This window comes from Taurulus bubalis (assembly GCF_910589615.1).
Source record: "Taurulus bubalis genome assembly, chromosome: 17".
In the NCBI taxonomy this organism is placed as follows: domain Eukaryota; kingdom Metazoa; phylum Chordata; class Actinopteri; order Perciformes; family Cottidae; genus Taurulus; species Taurulus bubalis.
The window spans coordinates 17519619-17534324 of record NC_136605.1 but is presented as its reverse complement, the minus strand read 5'-3'; the positions used below and the strand labels follow the sequence as shown (position 1 = coordinate 17534324).

Below are 14706 nucleotides of genomic sequence, written 5' to 3'. Positions count from 1 at the left end.
GAATATCACTCAGAATCATAATGTTTGATATTTTTGTCATTAACATCATTATCTTAGATTGTGAAGCAAGAAATACATTTAAGTCCTGGAGACAAAAAACAATAAAAGCAGAATGAAAATATAAAAAAGCCCTAATTGATAAGATATTCCATATAAAATATAGAGTACAATTCACCGTGTGCTATAAGAGACAAAGGCAGTGAGGGAAGTACGGAGATCTAAAGTAAAATCAAAAATGATTATAATGAAAACATCATAAGCCAAAAAAGTTTGCTTGTGATTTTATATACTTTATATTATAATACATTTATTTGTATTTTATGCTTCCTATATAAAAGCTAACTTGGTAAAGCAACATGAAAGTTTACCTGTCAGATCCTAAAAACTACAATATTTGCCTCTACAATGCTGAGAAGGCCTTTATGGACACATGACAAGTTGATAAAAAAAGATTACAAAAGCCATTCAAGTGTCAAAGCAAAGTGTTTTCTTTATCAGTTGTAATTTATGTCAAAGTGGTTTTATTGTGTTTGTTTAGTTTTTATTGAGTCGGGGTAGTTTAGTCGTCAGCGTTAAATCACAGTCAAGTGAACGCACCATTAACCTTTGGCTGCAGTCCTGCTTTCTCATCACTACAAAGGTGTGTTTGGTCATGAACACTTTCCCACCTGTTTGTCCTCCCGACCCCCCTCGAGCTGCCCCGCCATTCCTCCCCCTTAAATACACGGGGATTACTTGTCCGGGTGATGGCAGCAGCATTCCCAGAAGCGCATAAAAGGGACAGCTGAGGTCGACCGAAATAGCTAAATAAACTTGACAGTCTGCCAATGCGCCGGGCCCCGAGAACCAAACGCTTTCCTTCATTAGTTTTTTCAGGTTTTATATCCCAATTTACCTCAGAGATAATCTGCTTTCATTTAATTAACAACTTTGCTAATCTTCTGCATAGGAGGACTTTATTCCTGTCCCCTGCCTCGGCCCTCCGGTCGGGACTGTTTGTGTTTCCACTCTGACGCCCGTTGGTCTTCATGGTTTCCACTGCTGCAGCAAGTTGGATCAGACAGACGTTTGTTTGTCTTTGGTATTCAGGACATCCAGACCTCCCCTTGTGTTGCTGGCGACCTTTGACCCCAGGTTCACTCGCTTATCACCTCCTTGCAGGGATGAAATACGGATTTTCCATTTTTAAGGAAGAGCTGCAGATTTAGACAGATGCTCGACTCCTTGATATATATTTTTGATTTGGGCTTTACATTCGATATGAAACAAACATGTTCCCCTTAAACGTTTCATATTAAAATTCAGGTGAATGTGTGTGGAAGCAAGGCAAGGCAAGGCAAGTTTATTTGTATTGCACATTTCAACAACAAGGCGATTCAAAGTGCTTCACATAAAACCATCAAAAGCATCAAAACATAATGCTGAAGAAAACAGGATTTAAAACAGTTAAGAAAACATTAAAACAGTCAAAAAGCTAAATAAAAACTAAAGCAGTGATTTTCAGGGGTGAAATAACTGAAATATTAAGGGAAATATTAGGCACTATGTTCAGCAATTCAACATAAGATAAGATAAGTTAAGATATGAGATAAGATAATTATCTTATCTCATAATTATTAATATTCAGGTGTTACAGCAGCACAAACAGAACAAGTACCAATAAATATAGAAGTGAAAATGTAGTATAGTGTTTGATGCAGTAAGATATGACACAACATATTGACATAAAATAGAATGATGTAGTACAGTTTAGTATGGTATGAGGTGCAAGGTAGAGTACAATTGTAATATGAAAAATAATGATAATGATAAAAATAAGGTGTTGTAATGTTGATAATAATGATAATGATGATAGAAAAATAGATGATATATTATATACATCAATATGATCCGAATGTATATATTATATTTACATTGATGGGAATGACTTATTTCTTGAAGCCATTTTAATTCTGTACATTTGACACTTGATATCATTCATTATATTTAATAATAATGATAAATTATTAATATAATAACATATACTCAATGTTTCGTCTTTTCTTTAAGTGACAAGATTTGAGGAGAAACGGTAAGTTCGTTCTATGAAAACCTTTTCTGAGAAACAATATGCTCTCTATAAACTCCTATATATTGCTGCAATATGATTTAGTCCACAATATTAGTCACAGTTATCACCATGAGGAAAAGCTGTGATATCTCAATCTTTTTACTGACTTTCCATCCAGATGTGGAAACACTTGTCCGGTCGTTGCTGTAAAACGACGCGTGTCGCCACGCTCCCCTGAAGCCGTCCATCACCTTCTAGGTGGATGGTATGTCTGTCTGTAGGGTCAAGAATGTGGAGAAGCTCCCAGCTGATGCTATGGAGGAAGACGAGCTCAGCGAACCTTTATGAGATGTCAGATGTCAGAGAGTTGTATATTATTCTCTGCTGTGTCTGAGCACTACCGGCCTCGGGTTGCCTTGTTTTGTTATTTGACTCCATTGTGCTTCATAAATCACCAAGCAGTCCATTTTATGTTTAGGTCAGATGTCAGATTTGCTTTTTCCCCCCAGTCTGCTGGCATTGAACTTAGAGGATACTGATTATTAAGCTTCTTAAATGTACATAATTTTTGTTTAATCTATTTAAATTAAAGTCAAACAACATTGTATAACTTAATTTAAGGCCCTTCATTTCTCCCAAAACACCAGCTGCATTACGCTTGTCTCTACTTCATAAATCACTGTGCTATTCTTACCTAAATCCGGTGTTTCCCTCCAGCACGCTGTGCCTGCAGCGCCCCCTGCTGCTCACCCTCCTGCACTGACATCTCTCATACGCCTCTGGCGTCTGATGATTCTCAGGCTCAGTAATTGTGCAGCCATTCAACTGAGAGAAATGAATTGCGATCAATATTCAAACATGAGATCCCATTTCTCTATGACAGTAAGAGACAAATCATGTCTGTCTGCTTTCATGCTTCCTTGTAATTTATATTGGAAATATGTTTTAAACATTTCAGACATCCCCCCCACCTGCTCGCCTGATCCCACTTTCCCTCATCAGCCCTGCAGCTCATAAACCAGCACCTTTTTTTTTTTTTTACCAGATTGTCAATGCTGCTTTGTTTTATTGCATTTGAACCTTTGTTATTTGTTTTCCTGTCAGCTGGACCTGCAGCCGGTACCGTGTTACCTTTACCTGCAATTTCCTGCATACCTGTGGACTCGATATCCTTCTGTTTTGGCCGTTCCAGTAAGCTTATGTGTTCACCTTTGCAATACACTGCTGCTGTCTGTTCTCATTGTCTGAATGACATCTCATGCTTACGTTCCATATGCTTCCCTTTTAGTTCCACCAGAATAGTTTTAATCGTTTATCAAACTTCACAATCTGGACTGAAACTTGAAATAGTTGTTTCTTCTTGTATTTTGTGTATCAGTATGTTATTTTATATCACATATAACACACATTTAAGTCAACTATTTTTTTTTTTTCATGCATTTAAAAATGTACAATACTCTTTTATACTGCATCAGACAGCCTTTCTCTGCCATAGGTACAACTTTTAAATGGCATAATGTGAATACTAACCTGCTCAGCAGGGAAATGTACAGAAATATCTTCAATGCAATTAGTAGCAGGTGTTCCAGTTCCAAGTAGCAGAAGCAATAAAAGTCCTTTTTCATGGATGACATCTTGACATGCAAATTATACAACTTGTGTTATGATTCCTTGTGATTCTTCCAGCAACATTTTCTTTTATATGATCTGAACTAGAAAGTAATTTTTGTCTCTTAGGATCTATTCTAGATTGACGTAATTTATGTTTTCAGTTAATGAACATTATATAACACTCTTTGCTCATGGTATCTCTATACCACGGACAAACATATTAATTGCACCATGTGAAAACTGCTTTATAACCAAAAGGTGCAGATGTGCAGACACCAGCTGCACTTCAAACACTTTATGTGCAGATGCTTGTTCTTTGATGCATCCCATGGAAATGTATGACTCAGACAACATAGAACTGATCTAACCTCATCATATGAAATGGAGGAACATTTAGCACATGTACAGGTGTCTGGGCCTCAAACTCTATGTTCTTAAATATACAGTTAAACCCACAACCCTTCAGGTTCAGTTCCTTTTTGACACAATGTTTCACTTCCTTTTAAATGGAAGGGAGATGTTCTTTCACCCCAGGTCGATGAGATCTCCATCAATGTGTTCCTCTTCTGCTCGTTGACTCCTCAGCCATTCCTCTCTGGCTTTCTTCACCTCCTGCCCATAGTAGTCATGTAGTTTGCTGAAGTCCTCGAGTGGATCAAAACCCACCAGCGGCCATTCGCCGTACAAAGGTGCCGGTCCATTGAGGGGCGTGACGTGAGCGTTTCTCTTGGGCCACAGTTTAGGAGACTTTTTAGCCACCACTTTGGTGGGCGTTGACGGTGCATGTGAAACGGTGCAGGCGCTGGAGCTCCTCCCCTGCCTGACCTCAGCTGTTGACCCCTGCACAGGGAAGAAGAAGCTGGACTGTTTGATGAAGGAGCTGTGACAGGACTCACCAGAGCCTTGTTGCTGTTTAGCTTCTGCAGATGGAAAACAGGAAATTAATATTAAGCACCTTTTGCAAAGGAAATGTTTGTCATTTTGGGTAAAGAGAGGCAGAGAGTTGGATGAGAAGATTAAAATCACACTTGTTTGGGTGCAGTGGCCAGTTAGCTTAGCTTAGCACAACAGGGGGGGAAGTGTCTACCAGCCTCACTAAAGGTATCTTACCTTGATTGTTTTAGAAAAAACAAAGTTTAAAAACATTTTGCGTTCTTTTAGAGAGGATTATGCTTGACTTGATCTTGGCTGTGAGCTGTAACTTCCTGAAGTCTCTGCTTGTCACCTTGCAACCGCTTAGAGACAATAACCAGTCCTGCACATAACCAACTTAAAACAGTTTCATGGTGCTGGTGGGCAGATTTCCTCTCCGTTGGATAGAGCCATGATAGTTGTTTCCCCGTGATCCCATTATTTATGCTAAGCTAAGCTAACTGTCAGCTAGCTGTAGCTGATTACAATGCTCTTATCATCTAATTGTCCACCAGAAAAATAACAGTTTAAGACAAAAGTTATGAACAAGGCTAAAACAAAACATGAAATATATATTGGCCCCATGAACCGAACACACCTTCATACTGCCTCCCCAGGTCTCTCACCAGCAGGGAGAGGTAACAGTGGCTGGCTGAGAGCAGAGCTTTCACCCAGCTCTCTTGAGTCTGACCATCCCCTGCTGCAAACCTGTAGGTTTTGAGTCCCGGCCCTTCAAACACCAGGGAAAAGGCAAACTGTACATCCGACTCTGAGCGCCGGACTGCACACCCCTCCAGCACGATGACACCCAGCAGGTGTCGGTCAGCTGGACGCTCCTGGTAGAAGAGCAGGTTGGCCTTCAGGACGAACCAGCGCCGCTGGTAGGTGGCATTTCTCTCTTTCTATGAGGAGAGTGTGTCAAAGTGAAGCAGGAGTATTGCATTAGCCACCAAATCCGCTCTTAATATTCAGTTACTTCATGTTGTCTGTCTTTTGTTTATTCAAACCTTTTTGTAGAGATATCCCTCTTTATCTACCGGAGAGGTGCATGAAAGGTAATGGGTCAAAATCTTCTCATGGAGCTTCATCCCAACACCTGAAGAAGAGAAAGTGCTTTTATGTGCAGAATTCAAAATACTAAAAACTGCATGAAATACAATTTTACTGTAACGACAAACCCTTATCACTTTTCTATTAATTTCAATGCCGTTTATCTTTGACTTTATCCTCTAATTCTCCTCACACTTCAGGTTTGAAAGCAGCAGCCGGCCCATGAAGGTATTCATATACACTATAATAAGTATAAGTAAGTATTTCAGCACAGCATGTTTATTGTTCTACTATTTTTACTTTTGCAGGACTGTGTGTTACTGGATATGTTGGCTTTATGCACAATCTTCTTTTTTACTTCATGCAATCGTTGCGTGCATTAGTGAGAGAGTGAGTGAGTCTGACCTCGAGGTTGAGGAAACTGTATATGAAGAGTAATAATTAGCCCATCGCGATCGGCTAACAGTAAAGCACTTCTTACATATTGATACATGAGTGTTACATGTCAAATAATAATTAACAGAGGCCACTTTCATGCAAAACAAGTACTTTTACTTTTGATAGTCAAAGCACATTTTGCTTGTAATACTGCGGCTCTCTTGCTTCTCAAGGAGTCTTTTGTCATTAAAGCATTGGTACTTTTACTTGAGTAAAAGATTACAAAAGGTTAAAACTACATATACTGAAAGCTAGACTGGATGTTTTTCAGCTAAACATTGGTTGAAATCATCAAGCAACCTAACACAACTTTTTCACTCTCCTGTTGAGTAGATTTGTACTATTATAATAATTATTAATCATAATAACAATACTACTACTAATAATAGTAGGATACTATTTTGAGTAAATTACTCTTAATCTGGCTTTAGGTTTAAAAGCAGTGTTACCAAGTGAACTAATAACAGGACCATACTGTTACTCCAAATACATTTAATTAATAGAACTACAGTCAAACAATACAAGTTGCATTCATCAATAATGACTGTCAATGACGTTTTAATGGCCACACTAGTAATAATGTCTGCCAATACCAATAAAACAAGTCTGATCCTCCTTCCTTCTAGTTGTTGTTGTGACTCAGACAGCAGTGACAGCATAGAAACAGAGACTCAGACTCACCTCTGCCAATGTTGAATCCCTCACAGGGTCGCTGTCTTTACATTATTCACATTTACAGATATCTTCTTCCTGGTCCTCACCGGTCCTCAACATAAAGCCAATTGTTCTCTCCAAGTTCGATGCATCCAGAACCAGACAATGTTTGAACATTAATGGTTTCAGGTTACTACCACCGGTTCTCCCTCGGGTACGAGAGGACGAGTGTTGAAATATAAATAACTCGACCCACTTCCTGGTAACAAAATCCTGACATATAATATTCTCTCTCTCCTCTCCGCTTGAGTCGACCCTGAGCGAGCGGATCAGCCGGACCGAGCAGTCACTAACATCAAGTACCTGGAAGTGAGATGCTGGATGCTGAAGTGGAGGTCTGGTGTGTTTGCATCGGCTCTCTCACTTCTGCATTTTGAGTTAGTTTAAAACAAGTTTTATTTTAATCCCTTGTGGTGTGCCGAGCAAAAGTCCCTTGGTAGATAAGTGATTCTTTGGGGAGATATGCAGCTTGCTTTCCGATATAATTAATAATTGTTTATGACAACAAAAAACGTCTCTGCTTTTAAAGCAATGACATGGCCGAATCTGTCTCTCTTTATTTTTCACTATTTTGAAAAGGGAGGAAACATGACCTCTGGAAAATGTGCTGCTACATTTCTGCCTGTTGTCTCTATTTTTGACACACACTTATCCTTTTTATCCTGAAGGACCTCAAGGAATTCAACATCTAAACGGGTCCAAGGTGAAGAGATTTAGAGGGATTTATATACTATGCAGCACGTCTCCAGTCTGAATCAAGGGCCAAAATCAACTAAAGGTCAAAGGTTAAATACAAAGACTGAATGCCAAGAGTTTCCTTTTTCTGTGTTTACGGGTTTAAGTTTTTAATTTCGGCACACTATCATTATCTTTGATTATTTATTTATTTCAGTTCAACATTTCAGTCAAAGACATTAAGCATTACATTCTCATTTTGAGACAATAACATTTTCATACTATACTTTACACTACAGCCAATCAAAACTGTGACAAATCACAAATAGAGAGAGACTGAATATCAAACATGATATATATTTTTTTCAAACCATGAAATATGATTTACTACAATTGTACCACTCAGTAGTGTAAAGCAGCTTGTTAAAGTGGTGCTCAAACATAAATGCATCAGTAATAATAATTAACATAAAATAGAAAGGACCGTTTTGGGATTATCCTGCTGAGTACTTTTACTTTTGATACCTTGAGTACAATCTGCTTGTAAAACTTTAGCTATAACTACCAAGTTCAGTAAAATCCAAAATGCAGTATTTGTATTTGTGATGGAGTATTTGTAGAGCGAGGGATTTTTTACTTAACCTAAGTAACCTCAATTCTTCTTCCCCCAGAGTTAGCAGCTGTCAGTGTCACCCTTAAGTGAACTGAAAAACAGGAACATACTTCACATACATGAATTGCATTTATTAATAAGTTATAATGACAAAAACTGTAATTAAGCAGAACTTCCATAGTTGTTGTATATAGTGACATAATTCAAAATAGAGCCTCAGACTTGCCTCTGCTGTCGTTGGGCTATAATTTTCAACTACGTAAGTAAACTTTTAAATACAGGATTTGTATTTGTGATTATAAAAGTGTGGTCTTGTTTACTTACTATGCAGTTCAATGAAGTACACATCCAATCCACACTTCTCACCAGGTGGTGGCGGTAATGCGCAGTATCGTTGTTTACTAACAAGCACCGACATTAAAAAATAGTAGAAGAAGAAAACAAGGAGACGAAGAAGAAACGAAAGCGTACGTCGTTTGAATTATTTTGACCAGGTCTTGCAACACTTTCCAGCTAAATATCAATGCGTTTGCCTTGTTTGCCATTGTTTTCACAACACCGTTATATATACGTTGTATTATAGTAGTTAACTAAATGTAACTTCAGCGCTATAATTAATTTGGACTGTGATAAATGGCTTATTTGCTTTCCACGCGCTGCCGCCGTTGGCTAAAGCTAACGTGAGCTCTGTGGTAACGGCTCATATTCACGACGTCAAGTGAACGTGTTATCGAGCCTCTTGCTATCATTACAAAGCTAACGTTAGTTACGTGTGAGTAATAACAGAGTCCCTGTATTCTCTTGTGCAGCACCATGCCGAAGAGGAAAGTTACATTTGAGGACGGGGAAGGAGAGTTGGAGCTGGATGAAGAGGTCCCAAGCAAAAAGGTAACTTGAGCTCTGTCCCACCATTCACATCACTGAATACAGACGAGATATCTAATTAAATCACTGGTTAGCTGGTTAGGGCTTCATACATGTAACTATCCATACAATCATTGGTGGAGGATGTATTTAGGCTCTTTACTTGAGTAAAAGTACTAAGAGCATACTGGGAAAAATACTCCACCACAAGTAAAAGTCCTGCATTCAAAACCATACTTCAGTAAAAGCATGGAATTAAGTTATTGTCATAAAAATGTAATTAAAGAATTGGTAGAAAAAGTAGTTACTTTGCAGTGAATTGTCCCTGTCAGTGTGCTATTATTATATTTATATTAGCTGCAGCTGTTTAAACTTGTGCTCATTTTCACTACTTTATATACTGTTGTAGTTGAATCCACACCAATGCATCATATCCTATAATATCATCATTTTATGTTTGTAGCATCATGTCTCTAAAAAGTGAACTTTTCATGGGCTCCGACAAAACAGCTTTGGTTTCAGCTTTGTGATGATACCTTTTCCAGCTGATCCAAGAGGTTTTTTAAATAATTTAACCCATAAAGGAACACATCCATAAATTTATCCCAAACATTCAATATCAGTATATCAGGAATTATATGGTTTTTGCTGGACAGGAAGGGGATTAGCAACTTTAATATGAAAAGTAACTAAAGCTGTCAGCCAAATGTAGTGGAGTAAAAAGTACAATGTTTACCTTTGACGTGTAGTGGAATAGAAGTATAAAGTTGATTACAATGGTACCTCAAATGTGTACTTTACTACAGTATGTACTTAGTTGCATGCCACCACAGCAAATACAATTTGGAAACTAAATGGTCACAGGTGAAATTTTTTTTTTTTATAAGACATTAACAAGCACCACTGGATTGCCTTTGGTCCAGTGAGGCCGTAATGACTTCTGAAGCTCTGCTTGACTTCCATGAAAGTGAAATGATCTATAAGGAGGAGTTTGTCATCATGTTTGCCTGTTCTTGCTGCATGCTTTAGACGGGTGCAGGATTCTCTTGTTTTATCCTTTCTGCAGGCTATTTTGGGGCACCTATCCCTGGCGACTTAAACATGCAGAAGTAAACTTTTTAACCCGTCAGACTGTGAGTCTTTTTAAATAAGCGCATGGACAGGTCGCCTGCAATAAACCTAAATCAGTGACAGTGTTGTCAGAACATGGAAATAAATAAAGCAAGAAAAGGGATGCCTTGATAACTTTTAATGTTAAATCATTTTATATTTTCTCTTCTTTGAACCAGACTTGCGAGGCTGTGACTGGACCAGGCTCCAGGTTTAAGGGCAAACATTCCCTTGATAGCGATGAAGAGGATGAAGCGGAAGAGACAAAAAGCACCAACAAATATGATATTCTGGCCAGTGATGACGTGGAAGGTATGTCTTGAACTGAACTGTAACTATGAAGTGATAGATGGCCGAGAGGTGGTCTTGCTTACTTGAATATGACATATTACTTCAAATATACACTTATTTAATATACAAACATGCACATACACTCTTGAGTATGTATTTACAAGATCTTCACAGGTATAAATCTTTTCCCAATCATGCAAATTTGAATTGCGTGTTAAAGAAGCAAACTCTTAACAAAAAGGTGCAGAATTCTTTACCACAGGAGATTTTGTTTTGTCCACTTTTGCTACTTGCATGAATCTATAGATTATCAGTCACCTGAGACCACATTAACTTTGTTTCCAGGCCAAGAGGGAGCGACAATCGACTTTGACGAGGGAGTTTCTATTACACCTTTCAACCTGGACGAGGAGATGCAGGAAGGATACTTTGACTCTGAGGGAAACTACTTCATCAAAAAGGAAGAAGAGATTAGAGACAACTGGCTTGACAACATTGATTGGGTAATTGTATTTGAGTGACTTTTGAGTCATGTCTGAAAACGTTTCAAGCCATGTGCAATAACATAATGTACTTATTCCAGGTGAGAGTAAAAGAACAACCTTTCAAACAAAAGAAGAAAGGTCTTGGAGCCAAACGGAAACGCAGAGCCGGGGATGAGGATGAGGCTGAGGAAGAGAAACAGAGAGAAGAGAAGCAGGCAGACAAAGGAAACGACGAAGGAGAAGAGGAAGAGGAGGAGATGGAGCCTGCAGAGGACCCACTGGCATCCTTCACTCAGCACCAGCTCACTGAAGCTGTGATCGAACTGTTGCTACCTGGGGAGACAGTTGCCACAGCGCTCCGTCGGTTAGGAGGCCTTGGAGGACGGAAGAAGGGGAAGCTGAGGGAAGAGAGTAAACCCACAGAGGAGACCAAAAGGGATACAGAGAAGCTCGACAAGCTCACATCACTAGCTGACAGATTGGTTGGATCTGGGATGTTTGAGATCTATCAGCAAACGTATGAAAAACTGGCCTATTTGATGAAGAGCATGAACAGCAAGCGGCCAGCTGTGAAGATACAGGGCGGTGATGAGGAAGAAGATGAACTTGATATGTTCGCAGATAAATTTGACGAGACGCAGACCGGCAAAGCGGAGGAGGAGGAGGAAGAAGACGAAAAAGGTTGGTTAGTGTTGCTTATAAGCATTTTCCTTCAATAGTGCAAAATATGTTGTTTTGTTCAACCCAGTTTTGTCTTCTTCTCAGTGAGTGATGAAGTGATGTGGGAGTACAAATGGGAAAACAAGGATGATTCGGAGGTTTTCGGCCCTTTTACCAGTCAGCAGATGCAGGTATTTATCTTACTGTTCTTGAGTTTTTAGGTGTGTACCAGGGGTAATTTATGGTTTTCTTTTGGATTCATGAATACACTGTATATTGCAATAATATGGCTCCTATTATTGCAATATCAACTTCAAGTGTTTCTCATCTCTTTTGTTCTGACCTTCTTTCTGGTTTTGTAAGCAAGTGTTAAAAATATTCAGAACAAACTTGCTGGGAGCAGCATGATGGAGTGGAAAAACTAGTGTAACTGGACTAATAGAGTTAAGTCTGGGTTTATGTCCCAAGACCAACTTAAGCTGGTTTTAGTGCAGTTAATTTGGTCCACACCGTAGAATGATTGCTATGATGATTGATTTTGACATCCACAAATGCACCAAACCAAGAATGTGCTTGTGTGACAATATTGTTCAAAATGGCTCACTCGAAAGTGAAGCAAATAAGGACGTGTAAATTCTTTGAGTATGATTGATTTGGGGATTTTTTCAACCGGGAATGATTGCTCTAAACAGAATTTGTTTATTGGAAATAATATCTAGTATGGATTTAGTATGGATACATGACAAGTAAAGAAAGAAAAACAGTAACTTCAAAAAGTAGTTTTTCCATAGGAAAGTGTGGGTTATACTTCAGAAATCATTCATTAAGGATTACATTCTTAGAATGGCATTTTTATGCTTATTGTCATATTAGAAATGTATGTGTGTTTTTAAAGTATGATCTAGTAAATGCACAAACTAAAGGGAAGCCTGGATATAATATATATTGAAGTGGGGTTGTATAAGGTACTTATCCACAGTCATTACATTATTCACAATAGATGGAGTTTGGAGAAACAACAGAGGAGCAGCAAAGCACCAACGACACAATCAATATCACTTTAAGTGTGTTATTGTGTGACCTTGGTGTTTTTAAGGGCTAGGGTAAAGTCAGACAACAACATAAACCAACTAACCGGTTGAGGCAGCGGTAGACCAGCAGCTCCTGTTTTCTGCCAGGTAAAATGACTGTTTTTGTCAAAGGAGTCTGGTTGTTTTGAAGAGAGCATTGATGATGCCTTCAGTTTTGCATTTGAAAATGGCTGTTTGACAGCAATGACACTGACTACGGATTAGTAACTCTTACGTTCCCACTTCAAAACATCAGAACTATCCCTCTAATAACTTGTGCCAACAGCAATAGCAACTTCATTTTGGCATTCACACAATTATTTTTATTTTTCTCCTTCATACTTATGCACCTGTATTAGTAAATCCCATGATGTTTACTAGATCATTGGCCTGCAGGCTGGTTCTAGCTTTTGCCTCAAATCTGGCCAGTTGGGTTTTAATCTTCTTCTTGTCTGCTTTCCAGGGTTGGGTGGACGAAGGCTATTTCAGCACGGCTGTTTACTGCAAGAGGATCGACCAGAAGGGATCTCAGTTCTACAACTCCAAGAGACTAGATTTTGAGCTGTACACATGATTTATGTCCAGCAGTAAATGAATCACAACCATCATGGTCATGCAACGCTTTCATTGTTTGGTGGCTTTGGTGTCAAATCTATAATTTGAACAGTGGCTTTGTTTTCTGTACATTGTTTTTAAATAAATAACTCATGTATGTCGTGTTGCTATTAGATATTTTTTTGTTATTGTTTTCTATTTCTTAGAACCAAATCACATTGGCTCATTTTCATGGCTCATTGAGAACAAATTGAATTCTGATCATTTAGTGAAGTTTAAATGGTCATTCCACTTGACATTGTAAATCATTATTTTAATTATTTTGGAGTATTTCTCACTTGTGTACTTACTACTGTTAAGAGGAAAAGATATGTTGCTTCAATAAAACATTTGAATGAGAGAAAAAAAGAGGAAAAGATAGTATTCAACTAGCTTGTATTATGCTGCAAATAAATTAATATTATCAGTGAATAGAATACAGAGATGTTAAACACAGCTTCAAGTATTCACAGTTAGATACCTTTGGTAGTTATGATATATCTAGTTTGCATATAGTCACAACAACATCAGTGTCACCTCCAATGACTTCCAAAATAGCAGGCCAATAAAGTTATTTATATTCTTTCAATATTGTGAGCATACACAATGTGTGGACCATTTTTGTGTCAATAATAATAATCTCTTTTTGTGTGAATATTTTTTGTTTGACTGTTGATGATAATCATCGTGCTCTAGTTTTAAACCAAATGGTAAACCGAGAAAACAATGGGTAGATTCCTCTTTACTTTAAATAATTGTAATTTGTATCAAACTATGTATATATATTTTTATATCAGATGATACAATTCCATTTTGTTTAAAAAAATGTTACAATGAACCTAGATACAAGCCAATTGTAGTTGAATCATAGATGGGTGATGAGACAATCTGCCCCTGTACACACATGTACAAGTCTATTCACATACGCAAGACCTCCAGACTGAAAGTAATCAGTCTCTCATTGCAGTTGTTCTTTCTATTTATATTTCATGTCACTTTGTAGTGCTTTTGTGTCTCTATGTAGTCTTTTTGTGTTTCTTTGTGGTTGTTTTGCATCTCTGTGCTAGTTTTGTACATGTTGTGCTACTTGGTCCTGTGTCTCTTTCTGGTCGTTTTGTGTCCCTTTGTTGTTGTTTGTGTCTCTTTTTGTCTGTCTTGTGTCTCCTTGTAGTCGTTTGGTTGTTTGGTGACCGTGCAGTCATTTTATGTCTAGTTGTAATAGTTGTGTGTGTCTTTGTAGCAATGTATTAAATTTAGAAAACATTTACTTTCCAACAACAAACGCTCACACTCACTTCAAAGGCTCTGGGACCCCTGGGCTTGTGTCCAATAGGCCCCTTCAGCATCCTTTAATTGCGACTAAGGTGCCCTTACTTTTAAAAAGAATTGTCAAATTAAATCCAACGCCTAAAATTAATAACAATGTGAGTCTTCAAGGGCTTTAAAGATAGTAGGTCACCCGAGGACATAAAGAAGACTATCATTGTTTTAATTTATTTAGCCTTTTGTCCTCGATCACCAATTGGCCAACCTCCACCTACGACGTCTCAAAGTCTTCTCTGATTGGTC

The 14706-nt window shown here is 38.2% G+C and overlaps 2 protein-coding genes across 2 annotated transcripts; one reads left to right on the top strand and one right to left on the bottom strand.

Annotated features, from left to right (window-relative positions):
* Positions 1–4186: 4186 nt before the first annotated feature.
* On the bottom strand, positions 4187–5664 carry pheta2 (PH domain containing endocytic trafficking adaptor 2; the record flags this gene model as incomplete). Its single annotated transcript, XM_079232743.1, has 3 exons — positions 5581–5664; positions 5172–5475; positions 4187–4581 (listed from the first exon to the last, which is right to left on the bottom strand). Exons 1-3 carry the CDS (start codon positions 5659–5661, stop codon positions 4187–4189), a joined length of 780 nt encoding a protein of 259 aa, XP_079088869.1. The 5' UTR covers positions 5662–5664.
* A 2855-nt stretch (positions 5665–8519) lies between these two features.
* Positions 8520–13268, top strand: cd2bp2 (CD2 (cytoplasmic tail) binding protein 2). Its single transcript, XM_079232724.1, has 7 exons — positions 8520–8530; positions 8873–8951; positions 10217–10349; positions 10674–10831; positions 10912–11494; positions 11579–11664; positions 13007–13268. Exons 2-7 carry the CDS (start codon positions 8877–8879, stop codon positions 13115–13117), a joined length of 1146 nt encoding a protein of 381 aa, XP_079088850.1. The 5' UTR covers positions 8520–8530; positions 8873–8876; the 3' UTR covers positions 13118–13268.
* Positions 13269–14706: the final 1438 nt, after the last annotated feature.